Source organism: Salmo salar, chromosome 25 (genome assembly GCF_965601325.2).
Source record: "Salmo salar chromosome 25, fSalSal1, whole genome shotgun sequence".
NCBI classification, from domain to species: Eukaryota; Metazoa; Chordata; class Actinopteri; order Salmoniformes; family Salmonidae; genus Salmo; species Salmo salar.
Genome location: NC_138315.1, coordinates 18,570,872 through 18,595,533, shown reverse-complemented (window position 1 = coordinate 18,595,533; position 24,662 = coordinate 18,570,872). Strand labels below are relative to the sequence as shown.

Below are 24,662 nucleotides of genomic sequence, written 5' to 3'. Positions count from 1 at the left end.
CTCTTCTCATCTCTCTCTCTTCTCTTTCTCTCTCTGCTCTCTGTGTCGTGAATTGATCAACCTGTTTTATAGTTTGAATTGAGATGTGTATGGTCTCTTCTTTTAACATTGAGATGCATTGAGGTGCATGTCACGCAGCATTTATTAGCAGAGCACACATTCATCCAACATGAATACAGGGATCATGCTGTGGAACAATTCGGTATTATGAAAGTGCTCACTCAGGGTTAAATGCAACTGTCTTTCACAGAGCAGTAATTCACTGGCTGATCCAGTTAATGCTGCTTCAGAATGTGTGTGAGAAGCGTCCCAGTGACTCCCCTTTATTTATACAGAAAAAATATATAAACGCAACATGCAACAATTTCAAAGATTTTACTGAGTTACAGTTCATATAAGGAAATCAATCAATTGAAATAAATAAATTAGGCCCTAATCTATGGATTTCACATGACTGGGCAGGTGTGCAGCCATGGGTGGGGCCTTGGAGGGGCATATTCTCACCCACTTGGCAGCCAGGCCCACCCACTGGGGAGCCAGGCCCAGCCAACCAGAGTTTTTCCACACAAAGGGCATTATTACAGACAGAAATACTACTCAGCACCCCCACACCCCTCAGACCATCCCACAGGTGAAGAAGCAGGATGTGGAGGTCCTGGCCTAGCATGGTTACGTGTGGTCTGCAGTTGTGAGGCCGGTTGGACGATGTTGGTAGAGAAATTAACATTACATTCTCTGGAAACAGCTCTGGTGGACATTCCTACAGTCAGCATGCCAATTGCACATTCCCTCAACACTTGAGACATCTGTGGCATTGTGTTGTGTTACAAAACTGCACATTTTAGAGTGGCCTTTTATTGTCCCCAGCACAAGGTGCACCTGTGTAATGATCATTCCATTCAATCAGCTTCTTGATATGCCACACCTGTCAGGTGGATGGATTATATTGGCAAAGGAGAAATGCTCACTAACAGGGATATAAACAAATTGTGCACAACATTTTAGAGAAATAAGCTTTTTGTGCGTATGAAAAATGTCTGGGATCTTTTATTTCAGCTCATGAAACATGGGGCCGACACTTTACATGTTGCATTCATAGTTTTGTTCAGTGTATTTAGCATTACCCAGGCAGAGACTGGCTCTCAACTGTCACGCCTGCCTGACAGTCACTGTTTGTCTCTGTTAGCTGGTGGGATCATTTGTGATAAATGAGAGAATAGCATCAATATCAAAATACTCGCTATCCCTATTTTTGCAGTTGTCCTCAAACGTCCTGCTTTCATTAAAGGGTATACACAAACGTAGGGTGTTCTGGATGTAAGGGGTGTTCTGGTCACTCACTGTGGCATTATTATATTAGCTGAACGTGTATGGTCTGTGTGTAAAGCCTGGTGGTCCCTTTATTGCAGGTACACCCTAATGTGTATGGTCTGTATGTTAGAGGTGGGGGTGGTCTGGTCACTCACTGTAGACACAGCCGTACACCTCCACTCTGAGTCCCACCCAGCCACTGGGGTTCCAGTCCAGCGGGACGAAGCGCAGGAAGCGGCTTCTGATAGAGTGGAACAACTTGTGGTGGATGACACTGTCAGCATTCACGTTCCCCACAAACCTCTGGAGACACACAGCAGAGAGAGAGGAGGGGAGAAAAGGCAGAAGAGTTAGATGCAATGCCAAGTGTTAATATACGGGGGCAGGGTATTCTTGAGGGAACTGTATTCATCAAACAAAACAGGAAATTACAGCTCCGTTATTAAGGGAGTCACTGTTAACCAAGTATGGCTCTCTGAACTGACCTTGTATCTTTCAGAGGAAAACAAAGAATTAAAAAGGGTTTTGTGTCTTCTAGGACTTAATGTTTTGGATCATAACATTAAAGAGGGTTAGTTTCCAAGAACTGTTAAAGGTATTAGTATTCTGCGACAAAACAAAACGTGTGCCATATGTTTCTCTTCACCTGACCCTACTTTTAGATAAAACATATCAAATGTGTTGCCTGGGTTGGGGATCCTGGGAGGATCCTGGGAGGATGTCCACCACTGCACAGACACACACTTCTGTGGCAAGTAGATGGAAAAAACAATTGCTATCATATTGTCTGCTCCCGGGCAGATAACAATGAATATCTCTCACTGAAACTGTGAGATGTCATTATTCTTCGTAATTTCCATCCCCCTGTCCCCCTACCCTCCACTGCATCAATAATCTGCACCATGGAGGCTTAGGGGGGTGAACAGACAGAGAGAGAGAGAGAGAGACAGAGAGACAGAGAGAGAGAGAGAGAGAGAGAGAGAGAGAGAGAGAGAGAGAGAGAGAGAGAGAGAGAGAGAGAGAGAGAGAGAGAGAGAGGAAACTCAGATGACTGATCACAAGAAGCCGTCATAACGGATTCGAGGCAGGTGACGAGCTAAATCGATAATGATGTGTATCACAGAGTAAAGGAAAGATGGATTGTTGACACCGGAGCTCCAGGCTCAACAGAGTCAAGAAATGCCATCAATTCATTTCTCCCTGCAGCTGAAAACACAATAGCAGATGGGGGAGGTAGTAGAAGAAGCACAAATTACACACACATGAAGTATGGTGTTACCTCTCTGAGGGATAGACTACAGAGATTGGTCTCTGTAGATAATGAAGATAATGAAGAAGAGGCAGTCTTACAAGGTAACTATTTAGGCTATTATTTTGATTTATACCCATGCTTTTTTATTGTGAGTCCATTTAAGTGGAGCCTGGTGACTGTATTTTAGAAGAGGTGCAAGCTAAGCAATTACAAATGTAACTCATGTCTGTGCAAGATAAGCATTTGCAAACTCACTGGGGTTTACTCATCCACTCAGACCATGCAGGCTATTGCAATGCATATCCTCCACAATGTAAAGTAACTTATTTAGCAAATACAATTTGATAAACGTTTGCTTCACCAAAATGTAGCATACATATTCATTACTGAGAAAAAGCTATTTGTCAATATCCATGTACCACCAGTCGCAGTGTGTGGGTAAAATCCCTGGGGAAGCCAAGCCAAGTCAGGAAAATATCCATATTGCAACCTATGTTGTGATAATTGCATTGTTTGTTCTATAACCTATTTGTTCATACACCACCATGATATACACTAAGGCAGACTGTCACGTTCTGACCAGTAAAGGGGTTATTTGTTATTGTAGTTTGGTCAGGACGTGGCAGGAGGGTGTTTGGTTTATGTGGTTCGGGGTTTGTTGTTATATGTGTTTATGTAGAGGGGTGTTTGTTTAGAGTATTCCGGGGTTTTGGTCTATGTTCTATGTTAGTGTATTTCTATGTTTAGTCTAGTCTTTTTATTTCTATGTTTAGTTTATTGATTTGGCCTTCAATTGGAGGCAGCTGTTCCTCATTGCCTCTGATTGAAGGTCCTATATAGAGGGGTGGTTTTTGTATGGGTTTTGAGGGAAGTTGTGGTTGCATAGCTGTGTTTAGCCTGTAATCCTGGTCGTTCGATCGTTTTCTTGTTTTGTTTGTTACGTGTTCAATAAAGTTAAGATGAGCACTCAACCCGCTGCATTTTGGTCCACTACCTACGACACCGTTACACAGACACAACAAAACGACAACGGTCACACAATGGTGGAATAAATTCAACCACGTATACGTTTGTTACATCCCAAAGCCGGAGAGCAACATCTGTCAATGTGGATTCCACAAAGCAAATATTGCATGTAACAAACAGTTACATAGTGTAGAGCAGGGATGGGCAATTCCAGTGGTGTCACACTTTTTCCCCATCCCTAGCAAACACAGCTGATTCAACTAATTGCATTCTAAACTGAAGATCATGATTTGTTGATTATTGGAGACAGCTGGGGCTGGGGAAAAAGTGTGACACCAATCAGGCCCCCGAGGACTGGATTTGCTCATCCCTGGTGTACAGCATGTTCAAGCAAGTTAATGTTTCTGACAGTTGACTAAACAACTACTGATTTAGACCAATGGAGAGTTAACGCAAGTCAACACAAAGACAACAGGAGAACTGCCTCCGCTATTCCAGCACCATTTACACTTAAACATTTCAACATCATTAAATCAACTAGGCTATATACGCTTTGTCTAATACAGTGAAAACAAATGTAAAGACACCAAAAACGATTTAGCCCAATCAATGTTGCTAAATAACATGTGGCTGTCCATGGTACTGATTTCTGTGTGTGTGCAAGTAGAAAGAACATGTTGACTCCCCCTACTTGTAGACTGGTTGGACACCAATGCCATCCTCCTCTCTTTCATGTTGGCAAAATGATCTATGACTCTGTACACACTTTTAGTTTTTGTTGTCTTAGGCTACCTAGCTAAAATGCTTGCTAGCCTAACTTCTTCACATGAGTAAAAATTAACCAACTAAGTTATCTTGCTTGTTAATGTGAACCTACTAGGCAACATCTAGGCTAAGAGCATTGGGCCAGTAACCGAAAGGTCACTGGTTTGAATCCCTGAGCCAACTAGGTGAAAAATCTGTCAGTGCCCTTGAGCAAGGCACTTAACCCTAATTGCTCATGTAAGTCATTCTATATAAGAGTGTCTGCTAAATGACTCAAATGTAAATATTGACTTCGCCATGGGCTTTGAACGGGGCACCTGGCTTATCCACGGGAGGCAGCACCGGTTCTAAAACGAACGCAATCAACTTTCACCCAGTGCAATACACGCCTAACCAGATGTATATTATTTGCATTCTTTTTACCAAAGTAGTTATAAAGGAGATATAGCACAAGGGCAACTTAATCTAAAAGAGTTACCCAAAAGTTTACTTCACTCTTGTTCATCAACACCAACCTAATGTTCGACACAAACCTAAACACCACAAACACTTCTGCAGCCATAGCTAACAGGCATGTCAATCCTTGATTAAACACCCTTAACACCCTCTTCCTGACGGATTGAAGAGGTGATATCTGAATATGTTTATTTTCTCTCATTACTGCAGTCTACAGTTTTTTCAACAACCCTTAAATTGTGTTTTGCACACCATTTCACTCCGGGGGTAGAGACTTTTTTGCTAATTGACAGAAAATACAACTTCCTTAATAAGCACAGAGTGGTTTACATGAAAATACCTACAAATTGGAACTGAAATTTGAAATAAGAAAATATCTTTATGATGTGTATTTGGACCAGAGAACATCAATCTTCTCAAACAAACTGACGGAAACACAAATACCAAAGTAAACAAAGTTCCAACAACCCAATGGTACAAAAAAATAACAACATCGTTAGACTATATTGCACAAAATAATACAACATTTCATAACTTAATAGCTAGCTGGTCACCCACAAACATGAGTCATTCCTTTCTTTCTCTCTGGCTTTGTCTAATTGGATGATTAACAACTGTTTCATGAGTGCCATCCTGTTGTTCCCAACATGGCCTATACTCCCTGTTGTTCCCAACATGGCCTATACTCCCTGTTGTTCCCAACATGGCCTATACTCCCTGTTGTGTCGTTGCAGTGCTAGCCTTGCTATGTGACTCCTAAGAGACAAAGACTGAGGAGAATTCCAAGAATAGATAATCATGTTGCCATTGTGACCTGGTCTGGCACAGAGCAGAGATAAAAGGACTGCAGCTCTGGCTGTGTCTTGTGGCTGCGGGTGTTGGTGTGCGCGTGTGTGTGTGTGTGTGTGTGAGTGAGAGAGAGAGCTTTGTGTGTGTGTGTGTGTGTGTGTGTGTGTGTGTGTGTGTGTGTGTGTGTGAGTTGTGTGTGTGTTGTGTGTGTGTGTGTGTGTGTGTGAGTTGTGTGTGTGTGTGTGTGTGAGTTGTGTGTGTGTGTGTGTGTGTGTGTGTGTGTGTGTGTGTGTGTGTGTGTGTGTGTGTGTGTGTGTGAGTGTGTGTGTGAGAGTTGTGTGTGTGTGTGAGGTGTGTGTGTGTGTGTGCGTGTAAGTGTGCATGTGTCATTGAAAGCGAGAGAAAGCAGGAGAGGGAGAGTGGGTGTGTTAGAGAACGTGCCTTTGCCCATGTGTGTATCTTAAGTGCTATAAAACCACTCTTTTCATACACAGCACATAATAATGGCTAACCTTACAGGTGCAGAGTTGCTGCAACCTGGCAGACGCAGGCAGCTGGTGTTCTCTCATTAGCCTTCTCAGCCTGCACCGCCGTCAGCAGGCCATTACCTTTGAACTTCCCTTGTTAAAATGCCAGACTGACGTCAATTCATATCTCCGTGTGGCGTGCAGGTTCAAATTGGTCGCCCACCTTTGGAGTGCCTTCATTAGGGAAGTCTCACTAATTAGCTGCCACTCATCCAATTCATCCCACCGTTTCTGTTTCTTCAGGCATGGATCAAAACCAAATGACACCTGCTATCTTCTCACATTAACAGAAGAAATGTTATGACTATTTAACAGGTTAGTTAGATTTAGTATTCTGTGTGTCATTGATTGATTGACAAAAAAACAACTGGAATGTTCTTCGTTTTTTAATTAATTAACTGAGGATTGATGAGTCTCAACTTCGGTAATATGACTTGAAATACAGTTGCGGCCAAATACAGTGAGCTCCTAAAGTCAAATCAAATCAAATTGTATTAGTCACATGTGCCGAATACAACAGGTGTAGACATTACAGTGAAGTGCTTACTTACGAGCCCCCAACCAACAATGCAGTTTTAAAAAATACGGACAAGAATGAGAGATAAAAGTAACAAGTAATTAAAGAGCAGCAGTAAAAAAATAACAATATATACAGGGGGGTGAAGGTACAGAGTCAATGTGCGGGGGCACCGGTTAATTGAGGTAATATGTACATGAAGGTAGAGTTATTAAAGTGACTATGCATAGATGATAACAACAGAGAGTAGCAGCTGTGTAAAAGGGGGGGGGGGGGGATCAATGCAAATAGTCAGGGTAGCCATTTCATTAGGTGTTCAGGAGTCTTATGGCTTGAGGGTAGAAGCTGTTTAGAAGCTTCTTGGACCTAGACTTGGCGCTCCGGTACCGCTTTCTGTACGGTAGCAGAGAGAGCAGTCTATGACTAGGGTGGCTGGAGTCTTTGACCATTTGTAGGGCCTTCCTCTGACACCGCCTGGTATAGAGGTTCTGGATGGCAGGAAGCTTTGGGACAGTGATTTTATTGGGACAGTGATTATTTTGTTGTTGTTTTGGCTCTGTACTCCAGCACTTTGAAATGATACAATGACTATGAGGTTAAAGTGCACTGTCAGCTTTAATTTGAGAGTGTTTTAATCAATATCATGTGAACCGTTTAGAAATTACAGTACTTTTCGTAGATAGTCCCCCCCATTTTAGGGGACCAAAAGTCTTTGGACAAATTCACTTATATGTATGTGTATTAAAGTCGTCCAATGTTTAGTATTTTGTCCCATATTCCTAGCACACAATGATTACATCAAGCTTGTGACTCCACAAACTTGTTGGATGCATTCGCTGTTTGTTTTGATTGTGTTTCAGATTATTTTGTGCCCAATCGAAATGAATGGTCAATAATGTCTTATGTCATTTTGTCACTTTTATTGTAAACAAGAATATGTTTCTAAACACTTCTATATTAATGTCTATTCTACCATGATTACAGATAGTCCTGAATTAATCGTATATAATGATGAGTGAGAAAGTTCCAGACGTACAAATATCACACCCTAAAGACATGCTAACCTACAATAACAGAGGAGGTTAGCATTTTATGGGTGGGTATGATATTTATGCCTCTGTAACTTTCTCACTCATCATTATTCAAGATTCATTCAGGATTATCCATAATCATGGTAGCATCCACATTAATGTAGAGGTGTTTAAAAACATATTCTATTGTTATTTACAATAATGTTGACTCCAAAATGACACAATATATTATGTACCATTCATTTCTATAGGGCACAAAATAATCTGAAACAAAACCAAAACAAGTTCAGCAAATGCATCCAACAAATGTGTAGAATCACCCGCTTGGCACTCTTGCACCTTCCTTAATTAATTCCCAATTTTTCTTTAAATAAAAAAAATGTATAAAACATACGTTTTTTTCTCCACATGTTGTCATTGGATTGTCAACATTGCAGAACCCATTTAATTTTTGTAAACTTAAGTTTGCAATTTTTGTTGAGAAAATAAAGACAAATGGCATGGACACAATTATTGGCACCCAGGAATTAGCACAGCCTTTGGCCAAGATAACTGCCAACAAATGCTTCTTGGAGCCATCAATGAGCTTGCTGCACATTTCTACTGGCAATGTGCCCACTTTTCAGTAGCAAACTGCTCTAATTCTTCAATGTTTGAGGGGTAAACTCCACCAACTGCTGCTTTCTGTCACGACTTCCGCCGAAGTCGGCTCCTCTCCTTGTTCGGGCGGCGTTCGGCAGTCGACGTCACCGGCTTTCGAGCAATCGCCGCTCCATTTTTCATGTATCCATTTGTTTTGTCTTGTTCCCTGCACACCTGGTTTTCATTCCCCAATCAATTCATATGTATTTATTCCTCTGTTCCCCATCATGTATTTGTGTAGGATTGTTTGTGTTACGTATATTTTGATATTGTGGATATTGTTACGCGCATTACTTTTTGTCTATGTTCCGTGTTTTGGGCACATTTTATGTTATTTTTGTGCTGTCATTTTGACCGGAATAAAAAGTGCACCTGTTCACTCTGCTCTCCTGCACCTGACTTCGCCTTCGATTCACACTCCTAACTGTCACGGTTGTCGTTGGAAATTGAGGACCAAAACGCAGCAGGTATGTGTATGCTCATCTTGTTTATTAACTTCCAAAAAACGAACGTACAAAAATAACAAAAAAAACACGAACGATTGACAAACTGACAGTCTGGTAAGGCACTAGGCTAACACAGAACAATCACCCACAAAATACAAGACAAACACACCCAACTAATATAGGACTTCCAATCAAAGGCAACACCAAACAGCTGCCTTCAATTGGAAGTCCAACCCCAATTAACTCAACATAGAACCAGACACACTAGACTAAACATAGAAATACATAAACCAAAACCCGGAAATACTAAATCAAACACCCTTTTAACAAACACACCACCCCGAACCACATAAAACGAATACCCTCTGCCACGTCCTGACCAAACTACAATACTAATTAACCCTTATACTGGCCAGGACGTGACAGTACCCCCCCCTTAAAGGTGCTAACCCCGGAAGCGCCTTAAAAAAAAAAAAAAAAAAAAAAAAAAAACCCAAACAACAAAACCAAAATTCCCCTCTACTAAAGGGAGGGAAGGGAGGGTGGCTGCCGTCAACGATGGCACTGTGCTACACCCCCCCTCCCCAACCCACCTATATCTGGAGGTGGCTCTGGTTCCGGCCGTTCCAGGCTGTCGGGCCACTCTGGCATCGCCGGGGGGCAGTCGGGCCAGTCTGGCATCGCCGGGGGGCAGTCTGGCAACTCGGGACAGTCTGGGCAGTCTGGCAACTCGGGGCAGTCTGGGCAGTCTGGCAACTCGGGGCAGTCTGGGCAGTCTGGCAACTCGGGGCAGTCTGGGCAGTCTGGCAACTCGGGGCAGTCTGGGCAGTCTGGCAACTCGGGGCAGTCTGGGCAGTCTGGCAACTCGGGGCAGTCTGGGCAGTCTGGCAACTCGGGGCAGTCTGGGCAGTCTGGCAACTCGGGGCAGTCTGGGCAGTCTGGCAACTCGGGGCAGTCTGGGCAGTCTGGCAACTCGGGGCAGTCGGGGCAGTCTGGCAACTCGGGGCAGTCGGGGCAGTCTGGCCACTCGGGGCAGTCGGGGCAGTCTGGCCACTCGGGGCAGTCGGGGCAGTCTGGCCACTCGGGGCAGTCGGGGCAGTCTGGCCACTCCGGCAGTTCAGCGCAGTCTGGCCACTCCGGCAGTTCAGCGCAGTCTGACCTCTCTGGCGACTGTTGACTGGCGGGCAGCTCTGACGACTGTTGACTGGCGGGCAGCTCTGACGACTGTTGACTGGCGGGCAGCTCTGACGACTGTTGACTGGCGGGCAGCTCTGACGACTGTTGACTGGCGGGCAGCTCTGACGACTGTTGACTGGCGGGCAGCTCTGATGACGACTGTTGACTGGCGGGCAGCTCTGATGACGACTGTTGACTGGCGGGCAGCTCTGATGACGACTGTTGACTGGCGGGCAGCTCTGATGACGACTGTTGACTGGCGGGCAGCTCTGATGACGACTGTTGACTGGCGGGCAGCTCTGATGACGACTGTTGACTGGCGGGCAGCTCTGATGACGACTGTTGACTGGCGGGCAGCTCTGATGACGACTGTTGACTGGCGGGCAGCTCTGATGACGACTGTTGACTGGCGGGCAGCTCTGGTGACGACTGTTGACTGGCGGGCAGCTCTGGTGACTGTTGACTGGCGGGCAGCTCTGGTGACTGTTGACTGGCGGGCAGCTCTGGTGACTGTTGACTGGCGTGGCTGGGTTGACGCACTTGTAGCCTGGTGCGTGGTGCTGGTACTGGGCTTACCAGATTATGAACACGCACCTCCAGGCTAGTGCGGGGAGCGGGAACAGGACAAGTCGGACTGGGTTGACGCACTTCCGGGTCCGCACGAGAGACAGGAGCTGGAAACCCAGGGCTATGGAGGCGCACTGTCGGTCTAGATCTTACCTCCTGCACAACCCGCCTTGGCTGGATGGAACTAGTAGACCTGTACGAGCGGGGTGCTCGTACAGGGCAGACTGGGCTGTGCAGGGGCCTGATGGTTGCCGTGCGTAGAGCGGGAGTTGGGTAGCCTGGTCCTCGGAGGCGTACCGGCGACCAGATGCGCTGCGCAGGCATACTCCTACCAGGCTGGATGCCCGCTCTAGCACGGCACCTGAGAGGGGCTGGAATAACGCGCACCGGACTGTGCGTGCGTATGGGTGAGATAGTGCGCTCCTCAGCGAAACATAGCGCTCTCCACCCCATACGCTCCTCCATATAACCACGGGTAGCTGGCTTCCGGCTCTTCTTACGCCTAGCCAAACTACCCGTGTGCCCCCCCCAAAATAATTATTGGGGGTGCCTCTCGTGCTTCTCCCTCAGCGCGTCCATGGCCTCGTACCTACGCCTCTCTGCCTTGGCTGCCTCAATTTCCCACTGCGGGCGGCGATACTCCCCAGCCTGGTGCCAAGGTCCGGCCCCGTCCAGAACTTCCTCCCAGGTCCACTTCTCCCGCCAGTCCAACTCGAATTCCCTCTACTCCTTCTTCTGCGGCTGCTTGGTCCATAGTTGGTGGGTGATTCTGTCACGGTTGTCGTTGGAAATTGAGGACCAAAACGCAGCAGGTATGTGTATGCTCATCTTGTTTATTAACTTCCAAAAAACAAACGTACAAAAATAACAAAAAAACACGAACGATTGACAAACTGACAGTCTGGTAAGGCACTAGGCTAACACAGAACAATCACCCACAAAATACAAGACAAACACACCCAACTAATATAGGACTTCCAATCAAAGGCAACACCAAACAGCTGCCTTCAATTGGAAGTCCAACCCCAATTAACTCAACATAGAACCAGACACACTAGACTAAACATAGAAATACCTAAACATAAACCAAAACCCGGAAATACTAAATCAAACACCCTTTTAACAAACACACCACCCCGAACCACATAAAACGAATACCCTCTGCCACGTCCTGACCAAACTACAATACTAATTAACCCTTATACTGGCCAGGACGTGACACTAACACTTTCAGCTCTCGACATTGGTTATGGATGTGATTCATATCTATACTCTTCTCTGGCCACTCCAGAACAATAATTTTGTCCATGGAATTTGTCTTTATTTTTTCAATTAAAATGGTAAACTTAAGTTGGTTGTGCAATTGGTTCTGCAATGTTAAAAATATAATAACTAGGTGTGGGGACCAAACACTTTTTTCCTTCAATTTGAACTTATTTTTTTAAAGAAATAGGGAATTATTTAAGAAAAGTGCAGGGGTGCCAATATATTTGGCCACAACTGTATCATCTAAAGTACTTGACTGATTTCAAAGCACTGCATGGCATTTATACCAAGCGTAGAGGGGGGGGTGATAGCTTAAAAGCCATAGGCTGCTTATTCTCATCTCTCATTCTAATTCTATGGGCTCTACATCCGCTTACTTTAACTCACTGAAGAACGAATCAAATTAACACCACACGCTCCTTCCTTGCTTTAATTCTTAATAAAACCCATATTAATTACATAGACTAGAGTGTAGCCAGCCACTAAACTGTGGGCTGCCATAGTGTCTTCGTAATAGGAGACTGCTGAGAAAACAAGCTGCTGAGAAAACTATGTGATTTACAGTTAGAAGCTTGTGGTTAGTGAAAGGTAATGACAGACCAGAGGTTGAACCAGAGCCAGAGAGAGGGTTTATTTGCCTGGAAATCAAAGATGGTGTGAGATGAATTTACAACTGTCTGGTACAGCTTATTTATTAAGTACATTTCCAATCAAAAAGCATACAGTGAGGGAAAAAAGTATTTGATCCCCTGCTGATTTTGTACATTTGCCCACTGACAAAGAAATGATCAGTCTATAATTTTAATGGTAGGGTTATTTGAACAGTGAGAGACAGAATAACAACAAAAAAATCCAGAAAAACGCATGTCAAAAATGTTATAAATTGATTTGCATTTTAATGAGGGAAATAAGTATTTGACCCCCTCTCAATCAGAAAGATTTCTGGCTCCCAGGTGTCTTTTATACAGGTAATGAGCTGAGATTAGGAGCACACTCTTAAAGGGAGTGCTCCTAATCTCAGTTTGTTACCTATATAAAAGACACCTGTTCACAGAAGCAATCAATCAATCAGATTCCAAACTCTCCACCATGGCCAAGACCAAAGAGCTCTCCAAGGATGTCAGGGACAAGATTGTAGACCTACACAAGGCTGGAATGGGCTACAAGACCATCGCCAAGCAGCTTGGTGAGAAGGTGACAACATTTGGTGCGATTATTCGCAAATGCAAGAAACACAAAAGAACTGTCAATATCCCTCGGCCTGGGGCTCCATGCAAGATCTCACCTCGTGGAGTTGCAATGATCATGAGAACGGTGAGGAATCAGCCCAGAACTACACGGGAGGATCTTGTCAATGATCTCAAGGCAGCTGGGACCATAGTCACCAAGAAAACAATTGGTAACACACTACGCAGTGAAGGACTGAAATCCTGCAGCACCCGCAAGGTCCCCCTGCTCAAGAAAGCACATATACATGCCCGTCTGAAGTTTGCCAATGAACATCTGAATGATTCAGAGGACAACTGGGTGAAAGTGTTGTGGTCAGATGAGACCAAAATGGAGCTCTTTGGAATCAACTCAACTCGCCGTGTTTGGAGGAGGAGGAATGCTGCCTATGACCTCAAGAACACCATCCCCACCGTCAAACATGGAGGTGGAAACATTATGCTTTGGGGGTGTTTTTCTGCTAAGGGGACAGGACAACTGCACCGCATCAAAGGGACGATGGACGGGGCCATGTAAGGTCAAATCTTGGGTGAGAACCTCCTTCCCTCAGCCAGGGCATTGAAAATGGGTCGTGGATGGGTATTCCAGCATGACAATGACCCAAAACACACGGCCAAGGCAACAAAGGCGTGGCTCAAGAAGAAGCACATTAAGGTCCTGGAGTGGCCTAGCCAGTCTCCAGACCTTAATCCCATAGAAAATCTGTGGAGGGAGCTGAAGGTTTGAGTTGCCTCGAAACCTTAATGACTTGGAGAAGATCTGCAAAGAGGAGTGGGACAAAATCCCTCCTGAGATGTGTGCAAACCTGGTGGCCAACTACAAGAAACGTCTGACCTCTGTGATTGCCAACAAGGGTTTTGCCACCAAGTACTAAGTCATGTTTTGCAGAGGGGTCAAATACTTATTTCCCTCATTAAAATGCAAATCAATTTATAACATTTTTGACATGCGTTTTTCAGGATTTTTTTGTTGTTATTCTGCCTTTCACTGTTCAAATAAACCTACCATTAAAATTATAGACCGATCATCTCTCTGTACTTTTCTCCGTTCATATTTCCCTCGATCCTAACTAGTCTCCCAGTCCCTGTAGCTGAAAATCATCCCCACTGCATGATGCTGCCACCACTATACTTCACCATAGGGATAGGGACAGGTTTCATCTAGATATGATGCTTGACATTCAGGCCAAATAGTTCAATCTTGGTTTCAGCAGACCATAGAATCTTGTTTCTCATGGTCTGAGAGTCCTTTAGGTGTCTTTTGGCAAAGTCCAAGCAGGCTGTCATGTGCCTTTTAATGAGGAGTGGCTTCCGTCTGGGTACTCTACCATAAAGGGCTGATTGGTGGAGTGCTGCAGAGATGGTTGTCCTTATGGAAGGTTCTCCCATCTCCACAGAGGCCCTTCTCCTCTGATTGCTCAGTTTGGCCGGGCGGCCAGCTCTAGGAAGAGTCTTGGTGGTTCCAAACTTCTTCCATTTAAGATTGATGGAGGCCACTTCAATTCTGCAGACCTTTTTTGGTACCCTTCCCCAGATCTGTGCCTTGATGCAATCCTGTTCCGGAGCTCTATGGACAATTCCTTCAACCTCATGGCTTAGTTTTTGCTCTGACATACACTGTTAACTGTGGGACCTTATATGCAGTATACAGGTGTGTGCCTTTCCAAATCATGTCCAAGCAATTTAATTTACCACAGGTGAACCCCAATCAAGTAGTAGAACCATCTCAGTGATGGTCAATGGAAACAGGATGCACCTGAGCTCAATTTCGAGTTTAACCTGTTAGGGCTAGGGGGCAGTATTGACACGGCTGGATAAAAAACGTACCCGATTTAATCTGGTTACTACTCCTGCCCAGTAACTAGAATATGCATATAATTATTGGCTTTGGATAGAAAACACCCTAAAGTTTCTAAAACTGTTTGAATGGTGTCTGTGAGTATAACAGAACTCATATGGCAGGCCAAAACCTGAGAAGATTCCATGCAGGAAGTGGCCTGTCTGACAAGTTGTGTTTTATCTTGGCTCTTTTTATTGAAGACTGAGGATCTTTGCAATAACGTGACACTTCCTACGGCTCCCATAGGCTCTCAGAGCCCGGGAAAAAGCTGAAGGATATCGAGGCAGGCTCTGGCTGAAACACTTTATCGCGTTTGGCAAGTGGCCGATCAGAGTACCTTGGGCTTAGGCGCGTGCCCGAGTCGACCGAATGCTTTATTTTCTTTCCTCTGTTTACCTAAATGCAGATTCCCGGTCGGAATATTATCGCTTTTTTACGAGAAAAATGGCATAAAAATGGATTTTAAACAGCGGTTGACATGCTTCGAAGTACGGTAATGGAATATTTAGAATTTTTTTGTCACGAATTGCGCCATGCTCGTGACCCTTATTTACACTTCGGATAGTGTCTTGAACGCACGAACAAAACGGCGCTATTTGGATATAACGATGGATTATTTTGGACCAAACCAACATTTGTTATTGAAGTAGCAGTCCTGGGAGTGCATTCTGACGAAGAACATCAAAGGTAATCAAACTTTTGTAATAGTAAATCGGAGTTTGGTCAGGGCTAAACTTGGTGGGTGTCTAAATAGCTAGCCGTGATGGCTGGGCTATGTACTCAGAATATTGCAAAATGTGCTTTCACAGAAAAGCTATTTTAAAATCGGACACCTCGATTGCACAAAGGAGTTCTGTATCTATAATTCTTAAAATAATTGTTATGTTGTTTGTGAACGTTTATCGTGAGTAATTTAGTAAATTCACCGGAGGTTTGCGGGGGGTATGCTAGTTCTGAACATCACATGCTAATGTAAAAAGCTGGTTTTTGATATAAATATGAACTTGATTGAACAAAACATGCATGTATTGTATAACATAATGTCCTAGGTGTGTCATCTGATGAAGATCATCAAAGGTTAGTGCTGCATTTAGCTGTCTTCTGGGTTTTTGTGACATTATATGCTAGCTTGAAAAATGGGTGTCTGATTATTTCTGGCTGGGTACTCTGCTGACATAATCTAATGTTTTGCTTTCGTTGTAAAGCCTTTTTGAAATCGGACAGTGTGGTTAGATTAACGAGAGTCTTGTCTTTAAAATGGTGTAAAATAGTCATATGTTTGAGAAATTGAAGTAATAGCATTTCTAAGGTATTTGAAAATCGCGCAACGGGATTACACTGGCTGTTGCGTAGGTGGGACGATTTGGTGCCACCTAGCCCAGAGAGGTTAATAGCAAAGGGTCGGAATACTTATGTAAATAAGGTATTTCTGTTTTAATTTTTTAATACAATTGCAGAAATGTCTAAAATCTTTTAATCGCTTTGTCATTATGGGGTATGGTGTGTAGACTGATGAGGAATTTGTTTTATTTAATCAATTTTAGAATAAGGCTGTAACGTAACAAAATGTGGAAAAAGTCAAGGGGTCTGAATACTTTCTGAATGCACTGTAGATCCCAATTATTGTTCAGTCCCTAGCAATCATTGAAAACAATTTCAAAGCACGTCTCCCAGGGTTTATACACTACACCAGCATTTCTACACCATGCCACATTTCCATACTGGAGTGTAAACAATGATTTTTTTTAAGTCAAAGAAGAGAATAAATAATAGAAGACAGGCTGCTGTAGCGTACTGGACACGCTGTTTGTCCTTGTAACTCCAACTACTATTCATTATCCACCATGAGAGAGAAACTTGTTCAGAAAAAAATGGCAGGAATGTTGAGTTGTCTCCATTTTCTCTCCTCATTCTTTTTCAGTGCTTCCAATTTAAGATTTCGTCACACTATTTGACATAACTGGGGCGAGCACAATTGCTTATAAAGAATGTATGTGCACACCAACATCATGAGGTACAAACAGGCAATTTTTTTTAGATGTTAACTCAATTATGCACACATGCTAGCCAAGTACTAGCTATAAAATCATAGTAGAGGAGGAATAGGATATATGTGGAGGTAGCCAGAAGTGTGTAGTGTACATCCACACATCCCAGACTATTGTCAGACTTAACAAAATGTTTCCTTCACAAGGATGTGAAACAATGAGATAAAAATTGAGTTACAGAGTCTGAATTCTCCTTATCGTTTTCCCACAAAGCATGGTACCTCTGGGGAGAGCAAAACAAAGACAGAGATGTTTAGCTATCTACTCTCTCTCACACACCAGAGGTGGAGGACACTAACTCAAGTACAAGAGAGGGACCTAATGTCTTATTTTATGAGGTGTACCCTTGCAGCTCTGACCTACTCTGAGTTACAGCTCAATACACAGCTACTCACTCATCCTAGTGTGCCAAGTGAAAAGAAAAGTCAAAACTTAGATTATTATTTTGAAATCGATGTGACTGACTGGGTTGAAACCCGTATTAGCCCATTGAGCTAAAGCCAAGGCAATACCTCAGAATAGCACATCAGTGAAGTCTTCACAATGGCAACAGTAAATCTGCAGTATGATGCAACTCACCCCCACCCCGTCCTCCTGTCGGTACTGCTTCCAGGCTTGGCCTGTGTCACTGAACAGCAGCAGGTAGCCGCTGACCCAGTCTGAGCTGCCGTAGCGCCCCTGTGTGGCGACGGCCGTCACCTCCATCCTGTCCCTGAGGTCCAGCTGCAGCCACGGCTGGCTGTCTGTCACCTGGGGAGACCAGCCTCCCGCTCCTTGGGAGACCAGAGAGAGAAAATATCATATTTTAGCTTTCTGTCGCTGCACAGTTTGGATCGAATTGTGGTCGGTGTTTTGTCCAGTAACCCTTAACCTGTAGGCCTTGCCTGCATGCAATTGATGCTGAATTCTTGCATTTCTGTCTGCATGGGGAGTATCCTGTGAATGCTAGACTCCTCTGTATACTGTATGTGAGGTTTTTCGATTGCTGTGGAATATTAACTAACGCCCTCTATCATGCTGTCTAATAACCCCCTTCTATCATGCTGTCTAATAACCCCTTTCTATCATGCTGTCTAATAACCCCCATTCTATCATGCTGTCTAATAACCCCCTTCTATCATGCTGTCTAATAACCCCCTTCTATCATGCTGTCTAATAACCCCCCTCTATCATGCTGTCTAATAACCCCCTTCTCTCATGCTGTCTAATAACCCCTTTCTATCATGCTGTCTAATAACCCCCTTCTATCATGCTGTCTAATAACCCCCTTCTATCATGCTGTCTAATAACCCCCTCTATCATGCTGTCTAATAACCCCCTTCTATCATGCTGTCTAATAACCCCCTTCTCTCATGCTGTCTAATAACCCACTCTATCATGCTGTCTAATAACCTCCTTCTATCATGCTGTCTAATAACCCCCTTCTATCATGCTGTCTAATAACCCCCTTCTCTCATGCTGTCTAATAACCCCCTCTATCATGCTGTCTAATAACCTCCTTCTATCATGCTGTCTACCGTAAATTCCGGACTATAAGCCGCAACTTTTTTCCCAGGCTTTGAACCTCGCGGCTTAAACAATGACGCGGCTAATATATGGATTTTTCCCGCTTTCAATTTTTTTTTCTCCAAAAAAACACATTCTGTGACGTGCTCAGTTTTTTGGCGGCATGAAAGCTTTCATTAGACCAATGAAATTGCCGAACGGGTTAAGGTCAAACAACATTTTTTGTTTACTGTTTAGATTAAATCGAGCGCTCTCAAACTTCCCATCATTCTGATTACGGTAGTAATTTTGTCACCCTCATCATGGCAAAGACACGGAGAAATGCATATGATGCAGCTTTCAAGTTGAAGGCGATTGATCTGGCTGTTGGAAAAGGAAATAGAGCTGCTGCACGGGAGCTTGGTCTTAATGAGTCGATGATAAGATGTTGGAAACAGTAGCGTGAGGAATTGACAAAAAGACAACTAAAGCTTACTGCTAATTTTACATTTTTTGTTACAAGCCGTGTTTCGTTAAAGCCTATTTATTTTTGTTACAAGCCGTGTTTCGTAAAAGCTTATTTATTTTTGTTACAAGCCGTGTTTCGTAAAAGCTTATTTATTTTTGTTACAAGCCGTGTTTCGTATAAGCTTATTTATTTTTGTTACAAGCCGTGTTTTGTTAAAGCCTGTGTAAAGTTAATTTGTTTCAATGTACCGGTAGGCACCTGCGGCTTATAGACATGTGCGGCTTATTTATGTTAAAAATTATATATATTTTTTAATTCAGTGGGTGCGGCTTATATTCAGGTGCGCTTAATAGTCCGGAAATTACGGTAATAACCCCCTTCCATCATGCTGTCTAATAACCCCCTTCTATCATGCTGTCTAATAACCCCCTTCTATCATGCTGTATGAAATGGAGTGTGAAAACACTATTTTGTTTAAATAACCCTCCAGCCACCCTATTCATAGACTGTTTTCTCTGACACCGCACGGCAAGTGGTACCGATGCACCAAGAATGGAACCAACAAGACCCTGAACAGCTTTTATCCCCAAGCCATAAGACTGCTAAATAGTTAGTTAAATAGGTAACCAATAGCTACCCGGACTATCGGCATTTACCCTTTTTGTTATTTAGCTCTTTTGACACGCTGCTGCTACGGTTTATTATCAAATCAAATTGTATTGGTCACATACACATGGTTAGCAGATGTTAATCCGAGTGTAGAGAAATGCTTGTGCTTCTAGTTCCGACAGTGCAGTAATTTCTAACAAGTAATCTAACAATTCCCCAACAACTACCTAATACACACAAATCTAAAGGGGTGAATGAGAATATGTACACATAAGTATATGGATGAGCAATGGCCGAGCGGCATAGACAAGGTGCAGTAGATGGTATTAAATACAGTATATACATGTGATGTGAGTAATGTAAGACATGTAAACATTAATAAAGTGGCATTTTTTAAAGTGGCATTGTTTAAAGTGACTAGTGATCGATTTATTAAAGTGTCCAGTGATTGGGTCACAATGTAGGCAGCAGCCTCTCTGAGTTAGTGATTGCTGTTTAGCAGTCTGATGGCCTTGAGATAGAAACTGTTTTTCAATTTCTTGGTCCCAGCTTTGATGCACCTATACTGACCTGGCCTTGTGGATGATAGCGGTGTGAACAGGCAGTGGCTCGGGTGGTTTTTGTCCTTGATGATCTTTTTACCTTCCTGTGACATCGAGTGCTGTAGGTGTCCTGGAGGGCAGGTAGTTTGCCCCCGGAGATGCGTTGTGCAGACCGCACCACCCTTGCAGTTAGCCTTGCAGTTGTGCATCTGTTAAAGTTTGTCAGGGTTTAGGGGGATATGCCAAATTTCTTCAGCCTCCTGAGGTTGAAGAGGTGATGTTGCGCCTTCTTCACCACACTGTCTGTGTGGGTTGACCATTTCAGTTTGTCTGTGATGTGTACGCAGAGGAACTTAACATTTTCCACCTTCTCCACTGCTGTCCAATCGATGTGGATAGGGGGGTGCTCCCTCTGCTGTTTCCTGAAGTCCACGATCATCTCCTTTGTTTTGTTGACGTTGAGTGAGAGGTTGTTATCCTGACACCACACCTCCTCCCTGTAGGCTGTCTCGTTGTTGTTGGTAATCTAGCCCACTACTGTTGTGTCGTCTGCAAACTTGATGATTGAGTTGGTGGCGTGCATGGCCACGCAGTAGGGGGTGAACAGGGAGTACAGGAGAGGACTGAGCACACACCCTTGTGGCGCCCCAGTGTTGAGGGTCAGCGAAGTGGAGATGTTCTTTCCTACCTTCACCATCTGGGGGCGGCCCGTCAGAAAGTCCAGGACCCAGTTGCACAGGGCGGGGTTGAGACCCAGGGTCTCGAGCTTTTATGATGAGTTTGGAGGGTAGTTTGGTGTGGAATGCTGAACTGTAGTCAATGAACAGCATTCTTACATAGGTATTCTTTTTGTCCAGATGGGATAGGGCAGTGTGCAGTGTGATGGCGATTGCGTCAACTGTGGACCTGTTTGGGCGGTACGCAAACTGAAGTGGGTCTAGGGTGGCTGGTAAGGTGGCAGTGATATGATCCTTGACTCTCAAAGCACTTCATGATGACAGAAGTGAGTGCTACGGGGCGGTAGTCATTTAGGTCAGTTATCTTTGCCTTCTTGGGTACAGGAAGAATGTAGCCATCTTGAAGCATGTGGGGACAACAGATTGGGATAGTGAGCGATTGAATATGTCTGTAAACACACCAGTCAGCTGGTCTGCGCATGCTCTGAGGTCGCGGCTAGGGATGCCGTCTGGGCCAGCAGCGTTGCGAGGGTTAACACGTTTAAATGTTTTACTCACGTCAGCCACAGAGAAGAAGCGGGGGGGGGCTCAGTTTTTGTTAGCGAGCCGCGACGGTGGCACTGTATTATCCTCAAAGGGGGCAAAGAAGGTGTTTAGTTTGTCTGGAAGCGTGACGTCGGTGTCTGTGACGTGGCTGTTTTTGTTTTTGTAGTCCGTGATTGTCTTTAGATCCTGCCACATACGTTTCGTGTCTGAGCCATTGAATTGGGACTCCACCTTGTCCCTGTACCGGCATTTCGCTTGTTTGATTGCCTTGCGGAGGGAATAACTACACTATTTATATTCAGTCATATTTCGAGACCTCTTTCCATGGTTAAATGCAGGGGATCGTGCTTTCAGTTTTGCGCAAATGCCTCCATCCATCCACGGTTTCTGGTTAGGGTACATTTTAATAGTCACAGTGGGTACAACATCTCCAATGCACTTCTTTATAAACGCACTCACAGAGTCAGCGTATAGGTCAATGTTGTTCTCTGAGGCTGACCGGAACATATTCCTGTCCACGTGATCAAAACAATGTTGTTGCGTGGTTTCCGATTGGTCAGACCAGCGTTGACTGGTTCTCGTCACTGGTACATCCTGTTTGAGTTTCTGCCTATAAGACGGTTCGAGCAAGATGGTGTCATGGTCGGAATTTCCGAAGGGAGGGCGGGGATAGGGCTTTGTATGCATAACAGAAGTTAGAGTAGCAGTGGTAGAGAGCATTAGCCCTACGTGTCGTGCAATCAATATGCTGATATAATTTTGGTAGCCTTGTTCTCAAATTTGCTTTGTTAAAATCCCCAGCTACAATAAATGTAGCCTCCGGATATATAGTTTCCAGTTTACATAGAGTCCAGTGAAGTTCCTTGAGGGCCGTCTTGGTGTTCTCTTGAGGGGTAATGTACACAGCTGTGACTATAACTGATGAGAATTCTCTTGGTAGGTAAAATGGCTGGCGTTTGATTGTAATGAATTCTAGGTCCGGTGAGCAGAAGGACTTGAGTTCCTGTATGATGTTATGATTACACCATGAGGCATTAATCATAAAGCACACACCCCCGCACTTCCTCTTCCCAGAGAGGTGTTTATCTCTGTTGGCGCGATTCATGGAGAAGCCCGGATGCTGAACCGATTCCGACAACATATCCTAAGAGAACCATGTTTCCATGAAACAGAGAATGTTACAATCTCTGATGTCTCTCTGGAATGCAACCCTTGCTCGAATTTCGTCTACCTTTTTGTCAAGAGACTGGACATTGGCGAGTAGTATACTCAGAAGTGGTGAGTGATGTGCACGTCTACGGAACCTGACCAGGAGGCCGCTCCGCCTGCCCCTTCTGTGGCACCGTTGTTTCTGGTAGCCTACTGGAATTTGATCCATTGTCGTAGGTGGTGGTGTCACTGTTAATGTACACCTGTTGTTTATGAAGCATGTGACAAATAACAATTTATTTTATTTGAAATGCATCAATGTACTTGATATAGTCCAAGGGCCATCCACCAAAAAAGGCTTCAGAAAAGGCATTTCGTGACCCGGGAAAAAACACTGCAAAGTTTCAACATCATTACGTAGATAATTTTATGTATATGAACACTGTGTGGTTAAAACGTTTAAAAAAGTTGCACATTAATGAAATATTATAAATCAAAAGTACGATTTTGAAATCATAGCACATTTTGGGTAAATTCCCCTAGCAACATTATGAGGTTGCAGTGTCACACCTTGGTTACAATTGTTACACACGTTCTGTTGTCCAAAATTGCAGTTAGCAACATACTGTATGTACCGGACCAGAGGAAATAATACGAGATAAGAAGCTGTTGAAAGGTGCTAAATAAATTTGTCTCAGATGCCAGAACATCGCTGATGTAGCTGTCAGTACCTTGAATGTTTTGAGAGCTGTGTTATCTAACAAACATTGCTGTCTTTAGTTTCGCTAACAGACAAAATAAATGATGGCCCTTGTAGGCTAAATACTACTGTTAAAATGTCTTATATTAACTACGAAAAACATGGTTAAAACCTATTTCCTCATTTCGGGGTTCATCTGGATCAGTCAAAGACCGATAACCTGTTGCTTGAGCTTATGCAAGGGCAAACACCGAACGCACAAATAGATCTGTGTTCTGTGCACCAGTGGTAAGAAGGTGAACCATAGCAGCAAATTACCCAAGATGCGCTATGATTTTGATGCAAAAAAATCATAACTTTTGTTAACAATAACAAATGAATGTGCAACTTTTACAAGTTTTGAACCACACTGTGTTCATATTCATAACATTATCTATATAATGTTGTTGAAATTTTGCCGTTTTGTTTCCTGGGTCACGGAACAAAACATTTTTGGTGGATGGCCCTTGGACTAATATGATAAATACACTGGTGAATAATAACCTCAGTATCTACATCCAAACATTCATGTGAAAGTGTGATATGGCGGTGCTGTGTACAATTAGTAGATTCAGACCCCACAAGCCGCCCAGTTATCAAGCAGAAGAAACAGGTCAGCTCCGACAGAGATGTTTATTACTCAGCTGCTGTGGGCTGGGACTCAACACCATGGGAGCAGATGAGTTCTGAATATTAAACCAGAGTCTCAGTCACAGAGAAAGCATCATTGTTCAGAAACTTTAAATAAAAAAAGATAACTTTCCATTGTAACTCACCATCTCTTCTGTTGATCTTGGCAAAGTGTGGAGCGTTACTGACAGAGGACTGTGAGGAGCTCTCTAAGGAAGCTGGGGGTAGCATGGATACCAATGGGCCATTACAAATATCTGTAAGAGTAAAAAGGAGAGTATGCTGTATGAAGTTCATGGTTGGGTAGAATATATAGAGCTTTAGCACCATCATTATCTACTAGAGCAGGGGTGTCAAACATACATAATAAAAAATAAAATAATATTAATACATACATATATATATATAATATACTGTATACACTGAGTGTACAAAACATTAGGATGACAGACTGACCAGGTGAAACCAGGTGAAATATATGATCACTTATTGATGTCTGTTTGCAATTTTATGGAAAATTATGTTTGTGTCTGCAAGCGCAGCACAGTATGGGGTCTAAACGCAAGTATTGCTAAAATAGCGGGGCTGCCTCACTTAACCACTCCACAAATCTCTCCCCATCTCTCCCCAGCAGTCCATTAACTCAAGCAGTGACCCCTAAAAAGAGGACAGTAGAATCCACAGTACCCTAGGCAGCCCTATGTGTTTGTGTGCGTGTGTGTGTGTGTGTGTGTGTGTGTGTGTGTGTGTGTGTGTGTGTGCATGTGTGTGCATGTGCGAGTGTCAGTAGTGTTCCTCCTAATCCATCAGATTAGATCACTTCCACCAGGCAGAAGGAGATTAAGAGGTCAGTGATCTGAACTTGTCGGCCTCATCTTCCACTGATCCAGCCCTGCCTGCCGGGCCCCAATAAGAGCAGTGAGTGGGGTGGAGCTCATTCACTTAGCTAGCTACTGCACCACAACTCTCCTTTGTCGTTTCCACTGAGCAG

General features: G+C 43.8%; 1 protein-coding gene across 1 annotated transcript in view; it reads right to left on the bottom strand.

Annotated features, from left to right (window-relative positions):
• The window catches only part of LOC106586282 (contactin-associated protein-like 5), a 79,597-nt gene that overhangs the window by 46,281 nt on the left and 8,654 nt on the right, over positions 1-24,662 (bottom strand). The window contains exons 2-4 of the mRNA XM_014173412.3: positions 23,818-23,928; positions 17,405-17,598; positions 1,467-1,614 (exon numbers count right to left, since the gene is read on the bottom strand). Of these exons, the coding sequence (XP_014028887.1) occupies positions 1,467-1,614; positions 17,405-17,598; positions 23,818-23,928 (453 nt within the window). The remainder of the gene's footprint in view (positions 1-1,466; positions 1,615-17,404; positions 17,599-23,817; positions 23,929-24,662) is intronic.